Source organism: Monoraphidium neglectum (genome assembly GCF_000611645.1).
Source record: "Monoraphidium neglectum strain SAG 48.87 unplaced genomic scaffold scaffold00548, whole genome shotgun sequence".
NCBI lineage: Eukaryota > Viridiplantae > Chlorophyta > Chlorophyceae > Sphaeropleales > Selenastraceae > Monoraphidium > Monoraphidium neglectum.
Genome location: NW_014013080.1, coordinates 10,247 through 20,714, shown reverse-complemented (window position 1 = coordinate 20,714; position 10,468 = coordinate 10,247). Strand labels below are relative to the sequence as shown.

The following is a 10,468-nucleotide window of genomic DNA, read 5'->3' as shown; positions in this document are numbered from 1 at the left end:
CTCCAGAGTTCAGCACCAGCTGTTGCCGTAGTGTACCGCGGCGCGCGCTGTTTTCTGGGAGCGGCGGCAAAGCTGGAAAGTGGGGATGCCAGGGTGCTGAGCAGCAGCAGCAGCAGGAGCAGCAGCAGCAGCAGGAGCAGCAGCAGGAGCAGGAGCAGGAGCAGGAGCAGGAGCGGGAGCAGGACAAACGAGGATCCAGTGTACTTCTGTCGCGGGCAGCCAGCTCACCATTTTTTGATGGTGCGAATGAGTTTGAGCAGCTGCAGTTTGAGAGGCTCGTGACACCCTGTGCCAGGGACGAGAACCACACACGGCAACCAGCAGTCCAGGCGGCTAGAGCAGCTGCTCAAGCAATGGATCCAGCTCTATCACCGCAACAGGGGGGCAGCGGGGCCGACAGGCGCGCGACTCTGGGGCTCAGTGACGAGGAGCTGGCTTTCCTTCAGCTGCTGGAGGACGGCACGCGCCACTCACAGGGGACACCAGCTGCGTCAGTGATGGAGGCGGCTCACAGCGCCACAGACCTCCACGCGGCACCTGGTGGTGGCACCGCTACAAGCAGCTGTGCAGAGTCTGACGTGCTGGTGCCAGCGCAGCGGGGTCGCAGCGGCTGGGGCAGCTGGGCCTCGCCTCACACCCTGCCTGACCGGGAGGCAGCGCCAGGTGGGCAAGTGCCAACCGCAGCGTCCGCAAACACAAGGGTCGCGCGGAGTTCAGCGGCTCAGCCCTACCCAAAGTGGCCTGCTGAACAGCGGCCGTTTCAGGGACGGCCGTGCCGGAATCGGGGCCAGCAATCAAATCAGCAACAAGCCAGGTGTTTTGGGCTGGCCGGAACTCGGCCCGAGCAAAACGCCACCCGCAGCACGATGCGGCCGCCGGCTGTCGCGCAGCAGCCCTCCAGAAATGGTATCAGCAGCAGCGGGTCGCGGGCGTCAGCGCTGCCAGTGCTGACAGCAGTCATCCTGGCGCCAGCACCGGCGGCGCGAGCAGCGATGTTCTGTGCGAGCTGGCAAGACGAGGGCGAGGCGGACGCGGACATGACATTCATCGGCGACCTGATGCACCGCCTTGCAGCCATGGAGGAGCTGCACGCCGCATTCCGGCGCTGGCGCAGCGTCGCATTGCGCAGTCGCAGCTGCCGGCTGCTACTGGAATCGCTCGTGCGGCGACGCAGCTGCCGCATGTGCGCTTCTGCGTTGTCGGCGTGGCGGGTGATGACGGCGATCGGAGCTTGCCGTGCGCGAGCACTGGAATGCAGTGCGAGGGAGCTTGCAACCAGGCGGCTTGTGGCGTGCGGCTTCCGGGTGGGGTGGTGGCGGGGGTTTGATGCGAATCCCGGGTCGAAGAGCCTGTTAGTTTGGGGTGGCAAGGCATTGTATTGCAACAAAAGCGCCACTCCATCCCTCTTGCAAACAATTGTCTGGGTCTGAAGATCACGCTGCCGCATATCCCTTCCCGCAGGATTGGAGGTCTGCTGCCAAAATTCAGCGCCGCGCGCGTCTGTTTGCGGCGCAGCATGCCGCTGGCGTCGTCGCGGCCTGCCTGCGTGCCTGGCGGGCAGCAGCCGAGGAGCGGCAGGCGGCGGTGTTTCTGGCACAGTGGGGGGCCTCAGCGTGCGGACACCGCCGCCTCACAGACGCGCTTCGCGCATGGCGGCGGGCGGTGGGCTCCGTCATGTAGGGGTGTAGGGGTGGACGGGCATATGTGCATGCGTGGGCCCTCTAGGGGCGTGGGTGCAAAGCCGGTCATGAGGAGCGCCGAGGGCGCCACCGCCCGGCGGTGTTGGTGGGTGTGCTGTCCGCGATCGTACGGCCCAGCCAGCAGTGCGCCTCATGCCACCCTGTCCCACGCGCTCTGTTGCAGGCGTGCGAGGCGGCGGCACAGCAGTGGTGGGCGGCGGAGTTCCGGCAGTCCCGTCTGCTGGCGCGCGCCTTTGCAGCCTGGTTGCGCGGCTTCCTGCCGGCCGCACGTGCTAAGCGGGTGGAGCGCTTGCAGCAGGCGGTCGCTGCCGAGCTGCTGCGAGCCGGGGAGCGGGCGCGCCTAACGCATGCAGCCTGCGCCGCGTGGCGCCTGCTCGCGGCAGAGGGTGCGGAGCGGCGGCGAGGAGCAGAGCAACTGCTGCGGCATGCCGCGCTCAGGTGGCTGCTGGCGGCCTGGCAGAGTAAGGCGCAGGCGTCGAGCGGGCTGAAGCGCGTGGCGGTCTGCGCCTGGCGCGAGGGGGTGTGGCTGCGGCAGGTGCGGCGCGTGCGCGAGGAGGCCGCCACCCTGCTAGCGGGGCACACGCTGCTCCGGCGCGCCTGGCAGGCTTGGGCGATGGCCACGCGCTGCGGCGCCGCCTGCCGAGCAGCGGTGCAGCTACGGCAGCGCCGGCTGCTGTCGGCCTGCTGTCATGTGTGGATGGCGTGGTCTGCGCGGTCGGCCCGCATTAGGCATTGCGGGCTGGTGCTGGCGGCGGCGGTGAGGGGGAGGAAGCTGGCAGCGTCCCTGGCTGCCTGGCGTGCACGCGCGCGCCAGTGGCGCACGTCCAGACTGCGGCGAGAGGCTGCGCAAGCTGTCCGCGTGCAGAGGTAGGGGGGGGGGAATGCATCAGACGCGTCAACCTGTCAGGTTTGCACGGCTGCCGATTGTATTGTCGGTGAAAACGTGTACGGGAAGCGGCGTACTGCTGCACATGGTGCAGAGGCCTGAAGCGTGAGGGTTTATGGCAGTTGATCTTCAGTCCCGCCGTCCTCATCCCCGTGCAGGCTCCTGGCACAGGCCTTTTGCGGCATGCGCTCCCATGCAGCTCGCCTTGCCAGCTCCCGGCGCACAGCAGCGGCGGCAGCAGCGCAGCACAGCCAACGCCGGGTGCTTGCAGCAGCGCTATGTGCATGGCGGCATGAGGCTGCAGTGCACTGTGCAGCACGCGAGGTTGCAGCGCAAACGCACCAGCGACTCGGGCGCCACTGCCTCCACGCCTGGTGGGAGGGCACATATGCGCAGCCGCGCCTGTTTGACATGCAGGTGCGGTGCCTGGTGCGGCTGGTGGCAGGGGCCTTTGGCGCGTGGCGCGCCCTGGCTGCCGCCGCCGCAACTGCACAGCAGCCCCCGCTTACAGCGGCGGTCCCCACAACGCCGCGGGACCGAGTGGACACGCAGCGCCGCCTGGCCCTGGGTGATTGCGCTGGTGTCCTACAGCGCGTTGTGTTGGTAGGATGGTGGCAGGAGGCGGCACGCAGGCAGCGGTTGCAGCAGGAAGGTCCCATTATGGCAGCTGCGTTTGCTGAGCGGCGGCTCTTGCAGCGTGCATGGGCCTGCTGGCTGCTAGCATCTGCCGCAATAGCTCGTCGCAGGCAGACACCGGGGACAGTGAGGGCAACCAAGTCGCAGCCGAGGGTGCAAAGCCCTCAGCAAGGTCCATTGCAGCAGCAGCAGCAGCAGCAGCAGCAGCAGCAGCAGCAGCAGCAGCAGCAGCAGCAGCAGCAGCAGCAGCAGCAGCAGCAGGCACAGTCACTACTTGACCAGCAGCAGGAGCGCGACCAAGTGCTTGGCGCTTTTGGGGGCACGACCACGGCCAACCCTCCGCAAGCTGCTGGCGCTCCAGCTTCCTGCAGCGGGCCTGGCTTCGCAGGTATTCAATTACGGCCGCAACTCGCAGCAAGCAAGGCGGCAGTCACCACAACCACCACAGTTGCGTGCACCTGATCTTTCCCTGCTGAGACTGCTGTGGTGCCTTTCCGGGCAGCCGGCCAGGTGGGTGCCAAGACCCTACAGAGCTGGCGAGCTGGCCGCAATCATGTGCATCCGGTGCAGTATTTTCCGTCCAGTGATTTTGACTGTCCGCGCGCCCGTCCTGACGCTGCTCACTCCCCCGACGGCCCCTGTCGCCGGCCGGATGGATTCAAGGCGATTGAAAGCATGTATGCTTTCAAAGCTGCCCTGATACTCCGCCACTGTCTTTGATGCTTGTGAGTTACAGTTGGCGTCGCTGTCAAGGGCAACGTTACCAGCCCAACACAAACGCATGCAATGCGGCGTGATCAACATCCACAAAGACATGATCGAATCACTGCTGAGTGCACGGCCTGCAATGGTGACGCAGCAGCAGCCAACGTTCACAGCAGGGCAGAGTTTGCGACAAGCAGAGGGCACAAAGCCCAGCTTGTCGACGGCAGCTTCACTAGCGCGACCCAGGCCTGCGTACACTGCAGGCGGCTGCGTCGCACAGTTTCTCAAGTGTTGAACAACGCGCACAAGCACGGGTGCAGAATGAATAAAATAGATATGTGGGGTGCCCGGTGCTTCCTGCCGCAGGGTCACGCCTGGTGAGGAGCATGCCGGGGGCCAGTGCTGGGGACTGCAGCAGGCACACGCTGTTCAAGAAAAGCAGCGGATGTGCACGAAAAGTCGCAGCAGTGCTGAGTGCCATTGCACCCCTTGCCTCGCCGCGCAGTGGGGTCCCACAGGGTTACCCCTACAGCAGTTCTTGTGGGTGTGCGCGCATACAAAACGCTCACACATCTAAGTAGCATCCAGAAGCTGAGATCATGCGTGTCTCCAATGTGATAGTGTACAGTTGGCAGCTATTCCGAAAGAGGGGCGTGCAATTGCGCACACGCTTTGTCCACAAAGCAGCGGGTCTGTCACCCAGGGGCCCTGGGGCGTTGCCATGAGGGCGGGGTGTCTGCCTGTCAGGGGCCAGGCTGCGACAGGGGGGGAGAGGGTCATCTTGGCGGTGCAGTTCGCGCGCGGTTCAGCCCTCAGGGGTCGGGCCGCGCCATGTGGTGTGTCGCGATGGTCCCCACCGTCATGTGCTTGGAGCCGTCCCCCAGCTCCTTGAAGAGCCGCTGCTGCATCCACTCGGTTATGATGGTGCGGCTGCCAAAGCCGGCCCCGACCCTCAGGTCCGAGCTGATGGTGACGTCATACGAGTGCATCCTGCGGTCAAAGTCTGGGCCCAGGACGAAGAGCGTGTGGAAGGCGACGCGGCTGTACAGCGAGACGTCCGGCGGGGGGCACAGGAAGAGGCCCCACTCTGCAGGGAAGTGGAGATTGGGGGAAGCGGAGGCAGGCCTGGGCGCTGTTGTGGCGGTGGGATGCTGTCTGGCAAGTCGGTGGCGCAGCTGATCAAGCATTTGCCGCCCTGACTGCATGCTGGCAGTTGCGCGTTTCTGCCGCAGCAGTAAGCAATGCTCGAGTCTCTTGGACCACAAGGAGACGAATTGCTGCAATTGGCGCCCACCTGCAGCGCCTGCGCGCTCCATACACAGGTAGAGGCGGCGCGTGGCGATGGTGAGGGCCCCGCTGCTCATCAGCCTCTGGCCCGCGCCGGGCAGCCGACCGACGTCGGCGCGCCATATCAGGTAGCGTCTATTTGGGAAGGTGCATGGAGGCCGAACGAGAAGCGAAAATGAGCAGTGACGCTGATGGCCGTCACGTGTCAAGCCGGCAGTGGCATCGAGGGCTGGTGTGGTCATCAGGCGGCCACTGCTGCGCCTGCACCACGCCCTTGCAAGCCGCATGTGGACACCTCGGCTGTGGGTCGCAAAGGGACGCCAACTCTCAGCATCCAGAGGCCTGGGCCTTTACGGCTGCGGCACCAGGCAGCTGCAGAGAGCCTCACCTCTGGTGGTGGCCGCTGATCTGAGCGGCGACAGCCTGCAGCGCTCTGTCCTTGAGCAGCGGCGTCAACGCCCAGTGCCGCGGCATCTGCAGGCACCAGTCCACCAGGGCAGACACCTCCTCCTGCTGCAGGGTGCCCCACTCCACCTGAAAGGGTGTTTGTTGGGGGGTGGGAGCATGTCGTGGAGGACGGCGACTGGAACGTGCATTGCAACATGTCCGGGGTCACCACAGGCGGCTGTGCAGCCAGGCGCGCTCTGCCCTTCACAGAGCGCGTCTTTTAGGTATCATTTCACATTGTCAGATACAGAGTGGTGCAGCCCAACTCCCTTGCAACCCCCGCCCTTCCGGTCGCTCTATCAATTCCAGGCTCGACAAACGGCTACCTGCCAGCCCCCTCCATCCCTGCCCCCAGCCCCCACCCACCATCCCCAGCATCTGCTCCACGTGCTCTGCGCACAGCGCCTCAGCCACCTCCAGCATCACATGGATCAGCAGCACCTCGGGACCCTGCCCGTTCCAGGCGGCATCGTGGCCCTGCGTACATTTGTGTGAACGTGCATGTGCGTGTATGTTTGTTCGTGTGGGTTTGTGTGTGTGCGTTTTGTGTGTGCATGTGCGTGCGTCTTGGTTCGTGTGTTTGTGTGTGTGTTTCTGTGTGTGCGTTTTGTGTGTGAGTGTGTGTGTGTGTGTGTGTGTGTGTGTGTGCAAGTGTGTGTGTATATGTAAGCAAGTGCAGAGGCAAAAGCACACATGCCTGTCAATGTGACGGATGCGTGCATCCAGCCGGTGCAAATACACATCATCTCCCGTGCGTGCACCACCTGCTAATTCAAGTTGCTCCACTCACTGATCAGCCATGCAGGTCCAAACCCAGGGATGGGGCCAAGCGCCAGCGCTGTCCCCCCCCCCCCCCGTCTCACCTGCCGCAGCAGCGTCATTTGTGCCACGCCGTCGCCAGCGTAGGGCGGGCTGCACAGGATGTGGGACAGCACCGCGCGACGGCCCGCGGCGTCCCGCTGGGCACAGCAGGAGAAGTGGCGCGCCAGTGATGACGCAAAATCTACCCTGCAGCGTTGATGGTTACGGCAGGGTGGGCGTGGCGCTGTCGAGAGCGTTGCGACCCTTTGGGAGGGAGGCGGCAGACGACCAGGCCCTCCCCTGGTGAGTAGGTGCTCATGCAGGCCCTGCGCCCCCCACCCAGCGCTCGGCTGGGCTTCCTTGCGCAGGTGTGCAGGAAGGGGAGGAAGTGTGCCGCCGTTGTCGCTGCCAATCGCCGACGAGGCATAACACGCCCGCCGACCCCAGGCGACCTGCTGAGGTCGCAGGCCAGGTCATAGACGGCAGTGATCCAGGCAGGGTCGGCCTCTGGGTCCTCAAAGGCGGTGTAGGCCAGGTAGGACTCACACGCCGCCATCAGGGCCGGCATCTGAGTGAGGAGGCGCGATGCCAGGGAGAAGTATGCGAGGGTGTCGCTCAAACGGCCTTTGCTGTCGTCTCGGCCGCGGCCTTGGCGCCGGCGGCGTCAAGCAGGCGCCTCAGTGCCATGACTGCAATGCACCATGAGCGCTCAGTTGCGCAGGGAGAAGTCGAGGGTCCAGCCCCACCTGCATGGCGTCTGCCGCCCTGTACACGGGCTCCACATTGTCTGGCCCCAGGTCAATGCTGCTGGCATACAGCGCCCCCACCATGAGCTCAAGCAGTTCCTGGGCGGGTGGGTGGGATTGAGCGTGTGCAGGAGCACATGGGCACATGTGAGCTTGTGTGCGTGCATGTAAGCAACCATACACCCACCCACGCCTGCGCACATCTGCATTTCGGGTGCAACATCAGAATGCGTGTGACGTGCGGCTGTTGGGGCACCCATGAGGCGGTGTTGACAGAGGGATGGATGGAGTGGGTGTGAAATAGAGAATCAGGGGAACGGGCTAGTGCGGCGCTGAAAGGCAAGGCTGGCGGAGGGCCTGTGGCCCTTGCCGTCGCCCCTTGCTGGCAACCGAGTGCGGGACCACACGTTGGGGGCGCGACTCAGGTAGCCTGTGCTACCACCTGAGCGCGCTCCCTTGCAACTTGGCGTTCTGTCGGTCACCAAGCCCCACCTGAGGCATGCAGCACGGGATGACGACGGAGCCGACCTCGGTGCCAGACAGCTCGTGGCGGTTTGACATGAGCAGCTGTGCCCCGCAGGTGGTGGGGGGCACAGGCGCACGGGTAGGTGAGGAGCGCCGGCGGAATGGGAGATCTACTCACATATCCTAAGAGCAACGCAGCTGTGCGGACGCGCCAGGAGCCTGCTATACCCAACCGACACCTTCTTCATCCACATTCCCGCCCCATCACACTCTCAGCTGGCCCGCACAATGCACAAAGCATGCGCACCCTCATTTGGCCCCCTGCTCATAAACAACTGTGCAAGCACATACCCACCCTTAATCCCCCCCACACCCACAAACACACGCTCCCTAACAGAACCCTGCCCCACCCCCCACCCCCACCTGGAACCAGTGGCTGTTGCGCGCCAGGTCCACCGCCGCCATCTTCACTGGCCGCGGGTGGCTGGCGTCCGCCACCAGGCCCACGTTGAAGAGCATCGAGTCGTGGCGGTGCTCATCCCAAAACGACCGGTCGCTGCTCGTGGGCGTCAGCAGCGGCACGGTGGACGCGCCCGGCCTGCGACACTCAGCGCGCGCCAGCCGCGGCGCCCAAGCGACCTGCCCCGAGGCGCCCGGCGGCAGCTCGTCCCCGGCTGCCGACACAGCGCGCTCGAGCAGGGAGGCTGAGGCGGCCGACGCGGCTCGGTCCAGCAGCGACGCCGACGCAGCCGACGCAGCGCGGTCCAGGAGCGCCGCAGAGGCGGCCGACACGGCGCGGTCGAACAGCGACGCGGACGCCGCAGAGACGGCGCGGTCCAGCAGCGCGCCGGACGCCGTCGACGGCGCGCGCTCCAGCGCCAATGCAGGGGGCAGCGGCGGCAGGCCCGCCGAGGAGGCCGGCTGCAGCATGGGCAGCGAAAGGCTGCGGCTCATTGAGCGCGCTAGGTTGAGCAGGGTGGGGGGCTCCTCCTCCTGGGACAGCAGCACCTGTCCCTGCAGCTGCTGGTGGTCGCGCCGCTGCTCTGCGCACGGATCACGGCCAGCCCCGAGGGGCCCGCCACCGGCGCGGGCTGAGGCCACAACCTGCTGCTCTGTCGGAGGGGGGAGTGGCACGAGGTCGGGATGCAGCTGCTGCTGCTGCAGCTGCTGAATTGGGTGGTGGTGGTGGTGGCCTTCGTCGTGGGGTCCGCTGTAGCTCGGCGGCGGCTGCAGCGCCAGGGCCGCGAATGCCGAGGGCCAAGGGCCGCTGCCAGAGCGCTGGCCAGCAAGTGGCAGAGACCCCTGCGGAGGGCGCTGCAGCTGCGGCGGCGAGTGCGGAGGCAGCTGCGAGTTCGCGACAGGCAGGAGCGGTGCGGCGGGCTGGTGAGGCTGGTGCTTATGAGGCGGTGACATGTGCTGCTGCTGCTGTTGCTGATGCTGCTGCTGTGCGCGTGAGGGCCAAGGGCTTGCCGAGCCCAGGGGTGCCTGCTGCTGCGCTGCCTGGTTGGTGGGCGCCTGTGCCCGGGGCGACGGCGGCGATGAGGGGGCTGCCGAGCCCGAGGCTGCTGCAGACACCGGCTTAGGCAGTGGCTGGGGTGGGAGCCCAAGAGGTAGAAGCACTGTGTTCTGCTGAGGTGTTGGGGGTGCGATCGACGGCGAGGCGGGCCTGGCACATGGCAGTGGCGGTGCACCGCTGAGCTTGGCCCTCGCAAGCGGCTGCGCCTGAGGCGCGAGTGCGGCCACGCCGCTGCCGCCGGGACGCGCCTGCTGCCACTGCTGCCCCGACGTCGCGCTGTCAAGTGGCTGCGTCACCTGACCCTGCTGTGCATGCTGCTGCTGCATCGCCGGCTGCTGCTGCTGGCACAGCGAATGCTGTTGCATTTCGCTCTGCTGAGGCGTGGCGGGCAGGGTGCCACAGGCACTGGGGCTGGCTTCGGCCGGCTCCTCGGCAGGTGCGGCGGTCACAACCGCAGCAGGGGCGGGCCCGGGCGTGCTGCGCTGTGGGTACGTGATCCAGGGCATGTCGCTTCGCGCCGCACTGGGCGACTCCGCCAGCCAACGAGCGTGTGGCGGAGCGCGCCGCGCCCAGGCGGCGCACGACTGCGCAAGTGTGCTGTTCAGATGCGTGGAACTGGCCACCACCAGAGGCACTCTGCTGCGCGGTCACCCCAGGCTACGCCAGGACAAAGTCTCGTTCAGGCCGTGGCTCAACCCTTGTGGGCCCTATTATCTGACGAAAATTCTACCTGCAAGGCACGATTGACCTTCCGCCTGATCCCACCCCCGTCGCGACAGTTTGGCTGAAGGCAGTGCGGGGCCAGACGCGTGGGCGACTGCACACGGGTGACTGCCGGTGCAAACCTTTCATAAGACGGTTGCCTCGTCGCTTGGCAGCCTCTCAACCAACGCGCTGTGGGATGCGCTGAGGTCACCCGTGAGAATGACCCAGTGACACTCACTCACATGCGATACGACCTTCGGTAACAGATTTTCCAGGTGTTTGACTGTATGTTAGGGCACGCAGACGTTTTGCTAGCACCGCGGATCCCACTAGTGAGGCCCACCGTGGCAGGCAGCCAGCGTGCTGCCCCCCAGCGAAACCGTGAGCGCTAACTACGATAAAACGGTGGTCTACAGCCTATTTCAGCGACATCACACCACCAGCCACCCTTTGCCGGTGCTGTTTGCTGAGCGCAGCACACAAGCACCAGGGCTCGGCTGCGCGCCGCACCGACGTTGCACTCACGCAACATCTGCGCATATGCCCTCAGGATCGGCGTGCATGTCAGGTGTGA

General features: G+C 65.7%; 1 protein-coding gene across 1 annotated transcript; it reads right to left on the bottom strand.

Annotated features, from left to right (window-relative positions):
* Nucleotides 1-4,739: 4,739 nt before the first annotated feature.
* On the bottom strand, nt 4,740-8,627 carry MNEG_4083 (hypothetical protein; the record flags this gene model as incomplete). The annotated part of the gene is made up of 9 exons (XM_014047441.1): nt 4,740-5,014; nt 5,222-5,349; nt 5,603-5,748; nt 6,028-6,138; nt 6,525-6,669; nt 6,915-7,030; nt 7,209-7,307; nt 7,701-7,775; nt 8,097-8,627. 9 exons carry the CDS (start codon nt 8,625-8,627, stop codon nt 4,740-4,742), a joined length of 1,626 nt encoding a protein of 541 aa, XP_013902895.1.
* Between the last annotated feature and the right edge of the window lie 1,841 nt (nt 8,628-10,468).